Below are 13,033 nucleotides of genomic sequence, written 5' to 3'. Positions count from 1 at the left end.
AATACAATTTTTTGTGTTGTTTATTTTAGAATTTAATAGACTTTTTTGTTATTTATGGTTAAATTACTTTTTTCTCATAATTTCCTTCAAATCTAACCGACAGTTTAATACATATTTGACCAAAATTAAAAGTGTTAATTTTTTATAAACTTAAAGGATCAAAACTGTTTAGTGTATACTTAAAGGACTATTTTAAAAGCTATCCTTAAACATAAGGGACCATTTTCACCACTCGTATATCATGTCGTAATCATCCGGTGACTTGTGATAGTGGCGCGTGAATATAACCGGCACGGAATTACGCCGGCAGAGTTCGATTGTGGTTTTGATTATGAAATGTAATTTGTTTTAAGTAGTTTAAAGGTTTAATTTTTTAAAGCTTATCGCTTCTCTAAATTAATAATTTATATATATTTGACAAAAATTTAATATAAATATAATGTCGGACAAGTTTGAAATATTTCCGGTCATTGAACGCAAGACGCATTTCAAGCTAGCAATCCGCCCCTGGTTTTGACTGCAGGTAAAAATAGGTTTACCCATAGAGTAGAAGTAGTTCTGCATGTCTATTACTAATAAAACAGCAGATTTCGGGTCGGGATTTGGGTTTCGGGTCTCATATTTAGTGTATGATGAAGATGCCATGGATATAGAGATGAGAAAGTGCAGGATTTTCACTGGGAGTAATGGTCTGTTTATAAACAGGGAAGTGAATATCCACTTTCCAGGACCTTCCACTTGCTACTGTACGTTTTATAAGTTGTTTTCTATTTTCTCTTTTTTTTTTTTTTTCTTAAAAAAAATAACGATCAAAACACATCCGAACTAATCACTTTTCCGTTGAAATACACCTAAATTATCTGTTGTTTCATGTTTCTACTAAAACTATCAACTTTGTTCCTTTTTTTTTTTTTTAACTAACTATTATCACATACCTAGTTAAGTAGACGGTGATAGTCTAATTGGAAAAAGTAATAATTTTGATGTGCTTTTTTACCATTAACTCTTTTTAAAAATAAACGTAATGCGCTAAATTGGGCATTGTTTTGATAAAATTTAAAAATTGATACGAGGTTCTAATTGTTGCATACATAATAAACACTAATAAAATGTTAAAGTAATAATCTTCAATTTGAGTCTCCACTATCATGTGACTCACCTGAGCATGGTTGCTAATAAAGCTGAGGCTTTCTTAAGACGTTTTCACTTGATGAATATTTTAGTGATAATGGTTAAACACATCTGAGTTGTTACTTTTTTGCACTCTTAGTTGTTACTTTTTTTCTACGTGAATTATCACTAAATTATATGTATTAAAACGCACTTATTTGAGTAGATAGTAATAGTTCAAGTAGAAAAGAAAATATTGATAGTGGATCTAATTAGTCTCGAGATGTGTTTTAATGGATAGTTTCTTGCGAAAAAAAATGGAACAACCGATAGCTGAGCCAGAAACTAAGATAAAAAAAAAAAAAACTAATATTCCAAGTGTGTTTTTGAGTCTTTTGACCATTAAGTTAATATTTTAAATTAATTAGATTTCAGCTAATAAAAAGCTTGTTTTTTCTCTTTGTTTCAACCACTTATTTACTCGGATGAATAGATTATTAAGATGTGTTTCAATTATAGAGCCCCTTCTGTATCGATTTAAATCGTTTTCAAGTTAACTTTTTCTGCTTGATCTAACAAATTTTTAAAGTTTCATTTTGCTCTAAAAAAGTCCAAAAAAATACTGTATTCCTCGCTTGGTTTAAATTTTTATTTAAAATAAATTTATGTTTTAAAAAAAAATAAGTTGGGGGTTTTATATGTTCGTTTTCGCCTTTATAAACGTTTTTGCCCCATCCAAACAGTTAAAAGTCTATAGTGTGATTCTTATCACTACTATGTCCATTACCATCACACAATTACTTCCAATGTCAATTATCACCAACTATTAGCTCTGGGACTATCGTCCCGCGCTAGCTCTCAAGTGCTTAATCAAACAAGCGTTTTTAAAACATCATATTATAACTAAAGATTTCTCTAATATTTTAATTTATTAATTGATTTAAATTTCATATTTATTACTCCATAGTTTTAAAATAAGACAAACTATACATTCACATGTTAATAGAACCAACAGTCTTAATTATCAAGCGTTCAGATTTTGAGATAAATATCTTAATCATATGTATTAAGATTCAACATTACAATCTCAAAAAATGAGGCTTTATTGTCAACTTACAATTATTTATCCATTGTAATAACAATTCACATGCTTCCAAAAAATGAGGTTTTGCTTTGGTCCAAAAACATGCTGTCATAATAACCATATGGCATTATTGCAACATCCTGTCATAACATGAAAATTCGGACCTAAAATAACAATGAATTCTGAAGTATCAACAATAAACCCTGTCACAGTTTCTTGACAGTTCTTGGATAACAATGTATATCCATCAAATTTCTCTTTGTTATTATCTGCCAAAAATGGGTTATGGGGGATAACGGGGCATAATTTAGCACATGCCCGCGAACAAACAAGCAAAAACAATTTTCGAATGGAGATGTTATGCCACAGGCTTACACAAGACCCCTCTGTTTGAACACTTCCAGCATTGAGACTCCAATTTTTGCAGGAGATTCACACACTGTAACCCCAGCTTCTTTTAGTGCTTTGATTTTGTCTTGGGCTGTTCCCTTTCCACCTGATACAATAGCTGCAATTCCGAAAATTCAGGATTAAACTATATCTCCAGGCATGACATCAGATAATCCGAGACATCTTTTTATAGCTCATGCAATATTCATTAATCGTCATGATAATGCATGCGGCAAAGCAACACAGTAGAAGAGCGGTCACACCCATTCCTGGTAATTTTCAAGAAAAGATCGGAAATATACTAATGGGTACGAGGAAAAGAGAATGGCGCCAGGTATTGCAAAAGTATCCTTAACACTTATGGAAGGCACAGTTCAATACATTATACGATTTTCACCAAATATAGATATGAGAAATGCTAGCATAATACTTCTGATCAACGTTTTAAAACGACGAAAAGATACAGAGGGGAGATTTTTCTTAAGCGCACGTAGAATAACATATACTAAACATGGAACAGCCCCTTATACTTCTTTGGTGAAGGATATTTCTTTGTATGTAACCAAAATAAAATTAATCAAAAGTTAGAAATATTTAATGAACATCAAAATACCTCCTGCATGACCCATTCGCCGTCCAGGGGGAGCAGTCAATCCAGCAATAAAAGCAACTACAGGCTTTTGAGTTCCACTTTCCTGTTTCCGTAGCAAAATACATAAACAAAAGTGTAAACTAAACATTATTCAGCACAACTGAAAATGCTATCAACCTCAGAGACATGGCAAGGAAGTGGATGTTTAGAAAATTCTGACATACAAGAAGCTAAAAGAGTATCTTGCCCTACTGTTCGAGGGGCCACAACATTAACTTTCTTAGTAGAGACAAAATATAACCCCTATATCGCATTTCTCGACTGATATAGGTCCTCATTACCCAATAGCAAAATATGCCTCATTTAAATTTTATAGTGTGCCATATTTGAAAGAAATTAATAGTATTCACCAATAAGATAACTGTTATTCTTGACAGTAATATGGCTTGGACTCTACCAGAAACAATTTTCCAAACCAAGGTGGAGAAAAATTCACATCACCACAAAAGGAACAAAGAAGTCCTCCTATACAACAATTTAATCCAGACATTGGAATACTTTACTCTGAGACATGTATTTAACTCATCACTAACCTTTATGAGGGCTGCAGCATCTTCTTCTGCTGTGCCACCGATCTCACCAATAAGAACAATACCTGGCATACAACAAGCATGTGTTATTGGATGTTCCAACACCGACATGGAGAAAGGAAGTATCTATTTTTGGAGACGGTGAATGTGGTAAGAAACTACAAACAGTTTTTTCCCTGTGTTGGACATTGGTGGATGGTCACCAAGGTAAATGGGTCAGAAAAGTGTTGCATGTCACTGTAACCATGTTCTACACTAAGTTTATTTAAATTAATCCTTCAGCAAGATTTACCTTCCGTCTGTGGATCAGCAATAAATTTCTCTAAGCAATCAACAAAGTTTGTACCATTGAAAGGATCACCACCAATCCCTACACAGGTTGATTGCCCAAGGCCTACAGCAGTTGTTTGGAAAACCTATAAATCAAAAAACAAAAAATGAATCAATGAGAAAAAACAACTTACCAAAGAAAAAATTCAAAAAGAACTTTAGTGTACAGCAAATATTAACATCAAAGAGCATATATATAGTAGATACTATTCCCCAGGTTTCAGATCTGATGGTTCCCAGCGCCATTTCTAAGAGAAAAGATTATCAGACGCAGAGACTAGATTCCCAAAAAAACTTTTTGATTTCTTTACTTCCCAACATTCACGATGTCCAGGCGCATATACACATTCACAATCCAATGATGAAAACTTTAAATCTCATCAGTGAAAAAAAAAAAAAAAAAAATAGAAAACTAACAAATTGACCTGCATATCGCCAACACAGAACAACAGCATTATTGACTTATAAATTATATTTCAAGGATTGATTGCCTTCCTAGATATAGCCTATTAAAATCAAGAGATAAACTTCTAGTGAATAATGTGATCAAAGGGGAAAGCCATAGAAATGCCTCAAGTATGCTGAAGTTTTACTTTTATGCGCAAAGCACAATAAAAAGTGGGTACTTAATAAAAAAGATGCAGATTAAAGGAAAATAATTATGTATAAATAAAACAAGAGAAATAACTATAAAATGCAAGCAACAATTATATGGAAAAAGAAACTGAGAAAAACTGCAAGTGATTTAGAATATATGATAGTCATTAACATATTCAAAGAAATTGTTTCCGAATTCGAAAGTCAATGGTTAATGGCCCACACCTCTACCCTCCTCCGTTTAAATACCCAGCTTGGTGCACCAATAGGATTCAAACTCGTCCATGTGCCTACTACACATATAAGCCTGTGAAACATCTAGCTTCTGTTGCACCAGATTTTGAGCTTAAGCACACTTTTAACAATGCGAATCTAGACGCTTCAAACCAATACCAACCATCATTAAATAGTAAAGGTTTGAGATCGTATTTACCAAAAGACTTGACTTTCCCCTTCAAAACATCAACTGGCTTTAGTTCTACAAATAAGATACACGTCGAGATAAAGTTTCAAGTGTCAAACTGCTAAAGTAGCAACAATATTCTGGACATAAATGACACCCGGCCTTTTTGGATTACCAAAATAGTCAAATGCATCTTTGTCCCCTCTAGCGATGGCGCCAAAAACTCAATCAATTAGAAATTTTTGCCCCTCTACTGATGGTGCAGAAAGTGATACTAGTTCGAGATTTGGTTATTCTTTTCCTGCAACACTAATGCACCCAACCACCCCTCTCACTTTAACAATCATAAAGGGAATCTGAATCCTCATCTCTTCTCTTCAAGGCACAGTCTACCTAACTATACATGCAAAATTAAGCAGCAGAAACAACTCCATCAAGCGTTTAAATAATGACCTATGAATAAAATGACTTCTCGAGGCAGCAATAAGACTAGGATTTATGGGCCACCAGAATGATATACATCTTGTGTGTGAGTCCTGGGGGATTCTAAAACGTTATATAAATTTCTTGATGTGGAAAAAACTCCTGTATGCAGTAAGTGATGAACCCACACAAAAATGGTCTCCGAAGACATCAAAATTCTGTACTATCAAGGACCTCATGGTTGTCAAAAATTCACTTTAAACGGGAGGCTATTCCTCACTTGTACAAAGTCAGTCTCTATACCTTCAGATTTTCTCCTATTTCTCGTGTTCTAAAGGGCCCACATAAGGGATGTGAAATGTGAACTAACAAAAGGATCACAAAACTCACAAATAAAAATTTGAAAAGCTCTACAAACATTGTGTTTCATTAGAGAACAGATAGGTTTTGAAAAAAGGAAATATGTAATGGATTCTTTTTTCTCCTGGGAAGTTTGCAAGAGAATCTTCTACGCATCCAAATATTTAGTGGCTCGTCATGAATAAGAGGGGTGCGCATGCTATGTACAATTTAAACAAGTTTTATAGACAACATTTTTCCAGAGAATAAATCTTACCGCTTCATATGTCAGTGTGCCAGATCGAGAAACAATTCCAATACGTCCTGGTTTGTGAATGTATCCAGGCATAATACCAATTTTGCACTCTCCTGGTTTTATAATACCTGGACAATTCGGACCAATCAGCCGAGTTCTCGATTGCTTCTTAAGAGCAGCTTTTACACGAACCTATAATTGCACGGAGAAAAATCAGACAAAGAAAGCAAGCTAGTGAGTAAAAAGAGAAAGGTGCAAACTCACCTAACAAGATAATCCCAATTGTAACATTTATTGAATCTTGTGGTCTGAAACTAAAGGTTTGTATAAAATAACACCAAAAATATCCTTTGAATATTGTGATATTAAACATGCCATGTCATTCCTATAAGGGAGTGTGGTTAAGAGTAAAATGAGACTGTTGGAATCAAAAACTTACCAAATATAGAGATGTGGCATTCTTTTTTAAACAGACTACAAAGAAAAGTAAGACATAAATTAAAACAGATGGAGTAATTTGGATGGTGAGGCATATGCTGAAGCAATCCAGTAATCTACTCAATCATGAGCCAATGGGAGTCAATGTCATATCTACAATATCACCTTCTCCCTCATTCATTAAGGACCCGAGTATAACGGGTCCACACTAACTACACAGAAATGTGATATCAGTAGATCAGATCAATAAGTCTAACATAATATCACTTACACAATTAAGCACTAAAATATATCAGTATGGAAAGATCACTCTGGACTATGGAGTGTCTTTCAGAAGGTTGGACTGACATCAATGTCCAATAGGATGAAGTAGAAAGAAGAAAAACCCCATGTTACTGCATCACTTCATATTTATCCAAAAAGATGATGTATCTCTAGATCACTGAAATATGCATCTCTAATTCTTGTGCAAGGATAGAGTTTAATAAATTTTAACCAGCAGTATACAATTCTCTTGCCTATAATGAGGGAAAACGAGAGAATTCCAATATAAAGGATTTGTGTCTTACCATATCATGTTGAGGAATTCCCTCTGTGATGCAGACAATTAAGTCCAATTCAGCCTCCAATCCCTCCATAATAGCAGCTGCAGCAAAAGGAGGAGGTACATAGATCACCGAAGCATTAGCTTTCGTCTCTGCTTTTGCTTCTTCAACAGTGTTGAAAACAGGAAGACCCAAGTGTTCTGTTCCACCCTTCTTGGGTGTCACTCCACCAACCTATTTAACCACATGAAAGTCAAAATGAGGAACAGAAAATAATCTCTTTTCAAAGTCTCTCATTGTCCACACAAAAAAAAAAAGATAGAGAGAAAAGCAAATCCATAATGAAAACAAGAACAAAACTTTCCAAATCAGTTTCATTAAGAGTGAACTTTTTTTCATCTCTGCAATAGGCGCAGATCATACACAAAATAACATTTTCTTCATAGGATAGAGAAGGAACACAACAATAGAAATGAATTCAAAGATTTGCTCAAATGAATTCAACCTGACGACTGCAAATAGTACCAGCAAACTCTAAAAAAGTTAGCAGCATTACTAGCAGTGACAATCACAAGGAAACATCAGAAAACAAAATATGAAGAGAAAACTTTGAAGACACAAGGAGTTCAAACCATCATCCAAGAACTTTTTTGGGTGACGGTGTCATGTAGGTCAGCTTGCCCACCTCGAATATACCAAACAAGCATTTTCTACCTCTATGGGGAATTGAAGCTTAGTTTCTCGTAGTTTTCACCCACCTGACTGACCATGAGGACATACCCTTGGGTGCACATTATACAAGGACTTTTGACATGAGTATGAGCAAAAGAATTATTATGCTAACATATGCAGTAACTATAAGAGAAGCAAAGCACGTGAAAAATCATTTCTAAAGGAAGAAAGCACTATTATACACATCATTAGAGAACTACTAACGAATAAACCAGAACAAAGGGCTAAAATGTCTATCATATGAACATTAAAATGCAGAGATGAGATCCAGCTGCTTTTTTAGGAAGATGCAACTGCTTATTGAGAAACTAATAATCCTTGGTAGACTTTCTTTGATGCATCTGGAGGATAAACCGTACTAATATTACAGAAGCAATTTTGATATCCGCATTCTGCCTTTATTTTTATAGAAAGTGAGACCTTGAAATCAACAAAATTGGACTTCAAGGAAACTACAAGCAGTATAATCACATCTCTTCATTTCACCCTTATGTCCTCTTTAATTTATCAAAGAAGGAATAAGAAAAACGCCATGTTACCCAGGATCAGCAGTGTGTAGTTTGAGGCAGGTGGGAGTACACCCGCTATTCCGGCTCAAACTATAAAAAGGAGCAGTCTGGTTCGGGGAAAGGCAGTCTATCCTAAAGCAAGTTTCTTTTCTTTTTTCTTTTTTCTTTTTTTTGTTTTTTTTTTTTTTTTTTTTCCAAAACTGTTGCCACACCAGTACCGTATTCTCCAAAATGCATTTTTCTGGAGGATCCGACACGTACCTGGAAACATTTCTAAAGAGTCCGAGCAACACAGGAAGCAGGCCAAGAAGGTGTGATGTAAGCAGTCTACCCCGAAGCAAGCCTTAATGACTAATTCCATGGCTTGAACCTCACCAAGACAACATTACCGTTGTTCCAAAGCTCCCCTTCAGCACAAACTATAAATATATAGTACTAATTGATTTTTTTTTTTTTCCAAAACATACTACTCCTTCCGTCCCAATTTATGTGGCACTTTTTGCTTTTCGACAGTCTACTAAACTTTAAAGCTAAATTGGATCAGATTAACTCAAAATTTTAACATTAAAATTTATATATTTAAAAACTAAATGAAAAGTACTATTAAGGTGCAACTTTTCTCATATCAATTTAGTGAAAAAATATTAGTCAAAGTTCATCGGTTTGAATCTTGGGAAGCGAAAAGTGCCACATAAATTGATACAGAGGGATATATACTACAGTAATAATTATACTAAATTGTGATGTATTGTACTATGCATCTACAGGTCTAAAATTTCGGATCCACGTTTGTTACCCAGAAAAAATAAAATCACTAACTAGAATGTGTAGACAAAATTACACGCATAGGTAAATGAATGAGATTGGTACCATTTTGGTGCCATATTCAATGGCTTGTTCGGTGTGGAAAGTGCCGTTTTTGCCAGTAATGCCTTGACAGATGACACGTGTGTTCTTATCAACGAACACAGCTGGTGGTGGCGGTGTCGATCCAAAGAATCTGTACTGTGTAGGGTTGCTTGAGCTCAGTTTTGTTGACAGATTTGCGATCAGTTTAGTGGCTTGACGAGCCATTAATGCTCTCTGTTTTAGTGCGATTTACAGAGAATTTTTTTGGCAGCGTTGTGTAAAGGCAGAGCGGCCAAAGTAGTAAATATTCCTCGGGGGCGCAAGTGAGATGGGTCTTCCACTCTTCCTCGTGGCTAAAATTAAAAAATAGCCATTTTTCAAATTTATAAATTTGCAGGATTGGCCTCTGCTGGGGTGGTCTATCGAGTCTACGGATTATAAATGAAAAAAATTGAATAATATGTTAAAACATAAAAATTATGAAAAAATTTAAGAAACATTTCTAAATTGCATTCAAATAAAAAAAAATTATGTATAAAATACGTTTAAAAATTGTATACATGTAGCGTCGGGTTGGTTTGGTTCGATTTGACTTTTTTAGTTAAAACCAAATCAATGTTCGGGTTTTTTTCTCCAATACCAAATCAAGTCAAATCAAACTACTAGTCGAATTAAACTCCTATGCCACATAATGGCTGTAGACCTCCAAAAAAAAAAAGACGTGTGTAGAACTGAACATTGAAGAAATCTCAAGAGAAATAAAAGATTCGATGATCTAATCAAATAATAGTACTATGGTTTGAGAGAAAGTAACAGTATCTACCCGGACATTGCAGTGGAAGTGTGTTGAATCAAGAACAGACAAGAACGCCTTTATTATGGACGCTTTATTCTATCTCCACTTGTGAAAGGCTAAGCCGACACAATAGGCATTGCGATGCAAAGAGCTTTACTTGGAGAAATAGAAGGAACATGTATCACGCATATAAAATTTGAGAAAGTCCCACATGAATATTCTACAATAATGGGCATTTAAGAATAGATACATGAAATTTTAATGAATTCGAAAGAAATTGTATTGAGAAGTAATCTATATGGAACTTCTGACGCGTCTATTTGTGCCAAAGGTCCTGGATATGTAACTGCTTTTTTATCGGTTTGACTCAGATAATAGGTTTGGTGCGGTTTATAGATTTTCTTTGTGGTCGTCTATTTCTTTCACTTGAGCACCTAAAGTGGCCCTTGTTACATTTAGACACCTCAGGTGGGCCATTCCTATTCCACTTAGACAATTTTTGCACCATTAGCATGTCGTGTGTATATCAGTCACGCGCGTGTAAAGCTTTTTTTTTTTATCCTATGTGGCATCCAACGGTAATCTTACTCCCTTTTTTATATATATCATCTTCTCCACTTCAAATTAAAATCCAATTTAGCCCTAATTTTAGCCCCTTTTCAAGATCAAATTTTTCCCTCTTCTACTACTTAAAATATCTTTTTTTCCCCTCAAATTCAAGCTAATATTTTTTGCTTCTTCTCGTTCGTTCTTCAATTGCTGTTACTATTATGTTGAGCTTATTCGATTCCTTCATGGAGTTTTTTTATGAACATGCCTGATATTGTAGATGTGGTAATGAAGCATTATTGAAGACTTCTTAGACCTAATTAAACCCAGGTCGCAGATTTTTATGTTGTAAAATCCCAAAGGTAAACTTATTTCTTCATTCATTCCTTATTTCATAATTTATTAGATGATTAATTGTTGGGTTGAAAATTAGTTTTGTAGAAAATGGGTGGCTGTGATTATTTCTTTTGGATTGAAGATAGGCACCCTGCTCAAGCAAATAGGGTGATGTGGGGTTTGTTGAAGAAAGTGAAGGCTTTGAGAAGAAAAGAATTCGAGCAAGGAATGTGCTCATTGTTGCTGGTTTGGTGATGCTTGGGATATGGAAAATCAAGCCAAATTGTTAGATGGAGCAATACAATATGTGCTCCTTAAGTGCTTGTCTTTTACTAAGTTGTCTAGTTGTAAAATTTTTAGGATTATGGGCTGTTTTAAATGTAATTTGGTTACTGCATTATTGTGACAATTTTGTATTTTGGCATGACTGAACTTTGGCCAATAGTCACTCATGTAAACCAGCATTTTGAATAAAATGAAATGAAATGTTATTTTGTCTATACTGTATTTGCCAACAATGCTCAGTTTTGAGCTCACACAGGTACATAAAAACTTGGCCTGCTTCCAATAGGTCAACATTATGCTACATATTAGTGCCAACAACAGGTAGGTCAACATTATTCAACACCAACAACAGCTATAATTGACATATATATCAGAACTGTTTAAACGTCTAGAGTGGGTTTTGGGGCGTGACAATTATGGACGCTTTATTCTATCTCCACTTATGAAAGGCCAAGCCGACACAATATGCATTGCGATGCGAAGAGCTTTACTTGGAGAAATAGAAGGAATATGTATCACACGCGTAAAATCTGAGAAAGTCCCACATGAATATTCTACCATAATGGACATTCAAGAATTGATACATGAAATTTTAATGAATTTGAAAGAAATTGTATTGAGAAGTAATCTATATGGAACTTCTAACGCGTCTATTTGTGTCAAAGGTCCTGGATATGTAACTGCTTTTTTATCGGTTTGACTTAAATAATAGGTTTGGTGCGGTTTATAGATTTTCTTTGTACAGCTGTATTTATGACATTTCGAACGTAAAAAAACGAGTGTGCTCGCATTTGGCTGCTAAGTGCCTCTCTAATGGCAAAACTGGATTGATCGACTTGCCTCTTTAATAATCTGCATAAAAATAGTTATAATGAACGAAAAATGGCCAAATATATCCCGTACTATCGGGAAAGGGTCAAATATACTTCTCGTTATCCTTTGGGTGCAAATATACTCCTATCGTTATACTTTCGGTCTAAATATACCCCTCATCCGTTAAAATTGTCCAAGGTGGACAATAGATATGACATGGCACTGACAAGTCGGTGAGGGGACATCACGTGGCATGCCATCTCACTACCCTAACCCATTTAGGTCTCTCTTCCCGCCACCTATCTCCTTTGCTTGTGGCAGCAGAGGTAGTAGCGACGATTATGCACTGTCACTATTAGATGTTATTTGCTACATTTTGTGTATCTTTGTAATTCAAAACCTTTTTATGTGAAAACTAACACTATTGGTTTTCTTATTGGTAGATTTGTTTTTATCTTTGTGATATATGACTAAACATGTTAAGTTGTTTCAATTACTTAAAGCATATGTTTTTGTCCATTCATATAGAAAATATGTTATATTTAATGGAAAAGGGTCAAATATACCCTGTACTATCGGAAAAGTGTCAACTATACCCCTCGTTATACGTTGGGTCCAACTATACCTCTCATGTTATACTTTGGACACAAATATACCCCTCCACCGTTAAAGTTGACCAACGTGGACATGTGGCATGCCACCTTGGTGAGGTGGACACCATGTGGCATGCCACCTCACACCTCCAACCCACATCTTCACTTCCATTGTCACCATGCCTTTCAAACTATATTTACCATCTTCGCCGGCACTACCATCCATCTCCGCCATACAATGACAACCGCCGTTGCTGCAATTAACTCGTTCAATACTCGTCTGGGATAGATCCATATCAAGTCTTCCACATAAGGACATTTCGATGGTTCGTCCGAAAAGACATCTTATGCATAGCTCCATTAATGTCCTAAGCAAACCATCCAAACATTCATTAGAAAAAACCGCTTCAACTCAATGGATCAATAATGTTCCTCAATGTCTTTAGAAAGCTATTTCGTTAGTTGTTAAGCTAA

The 13,033-nt window shown here is 35.0% G+C and overlaps 1 protein-coding gene across 1 annotated transcript; it reads right to left on the bottom strand.

Annotated features, from left to right (window-relative positions):
- Positions 1–2,342: 2,342 nt before the first annotated feature.
- LOC132032955 (succinate--CoA ligase [ADP-forming] subunit alpha-2, mitochondrial) lies at positions 2,343–9,508 on the bottom strand. The gene is made up of 7 exons (XM_059422772.1): positions 9,209–9,508; positions 7,122–7,331; positions 6,136–6,306; positions 4,059–4,182; positions 3,770–3,831; positions 3,198–3,279; positions 2,343–2,702 (listed from the first exon to the last, which is right to left on the bottom strand). Exons 1-7 carry the CDS (start codon positions 9,410–9,412, stop codon positions 2,566–2,568), a joined length of 990 nt encoding a protein of 329 aa, XP_059278755.1. The 5' UTR covers positions 9,413–9,508; the 3' UTR covers positions 2,343–2,565.
- Between the last annotated feature and the right edge of the window lie 3,525 nt (positions 9,509–13,033).

Source organism: Lycium ferocissimum, chromosome 10, assembly GCF_029784015.1.
Source record: "Lycium ferocissimum isolate CSIRO_LF1 chromosome 10, AGI_CSIRO_Lferr_CH_V1, whole genome shotgun sequence".
Taxonomy (NCBI): domain Eukaryota; kingdom Viridiplantae; phylum Streptophyta; class Magnoliopsida; order Solanales; family Solanaceae; genus Lycium; species Lycium ferocissimum.
This window is presented reverse-complemented; position numbering and strand designations above follow the sequence as displayed.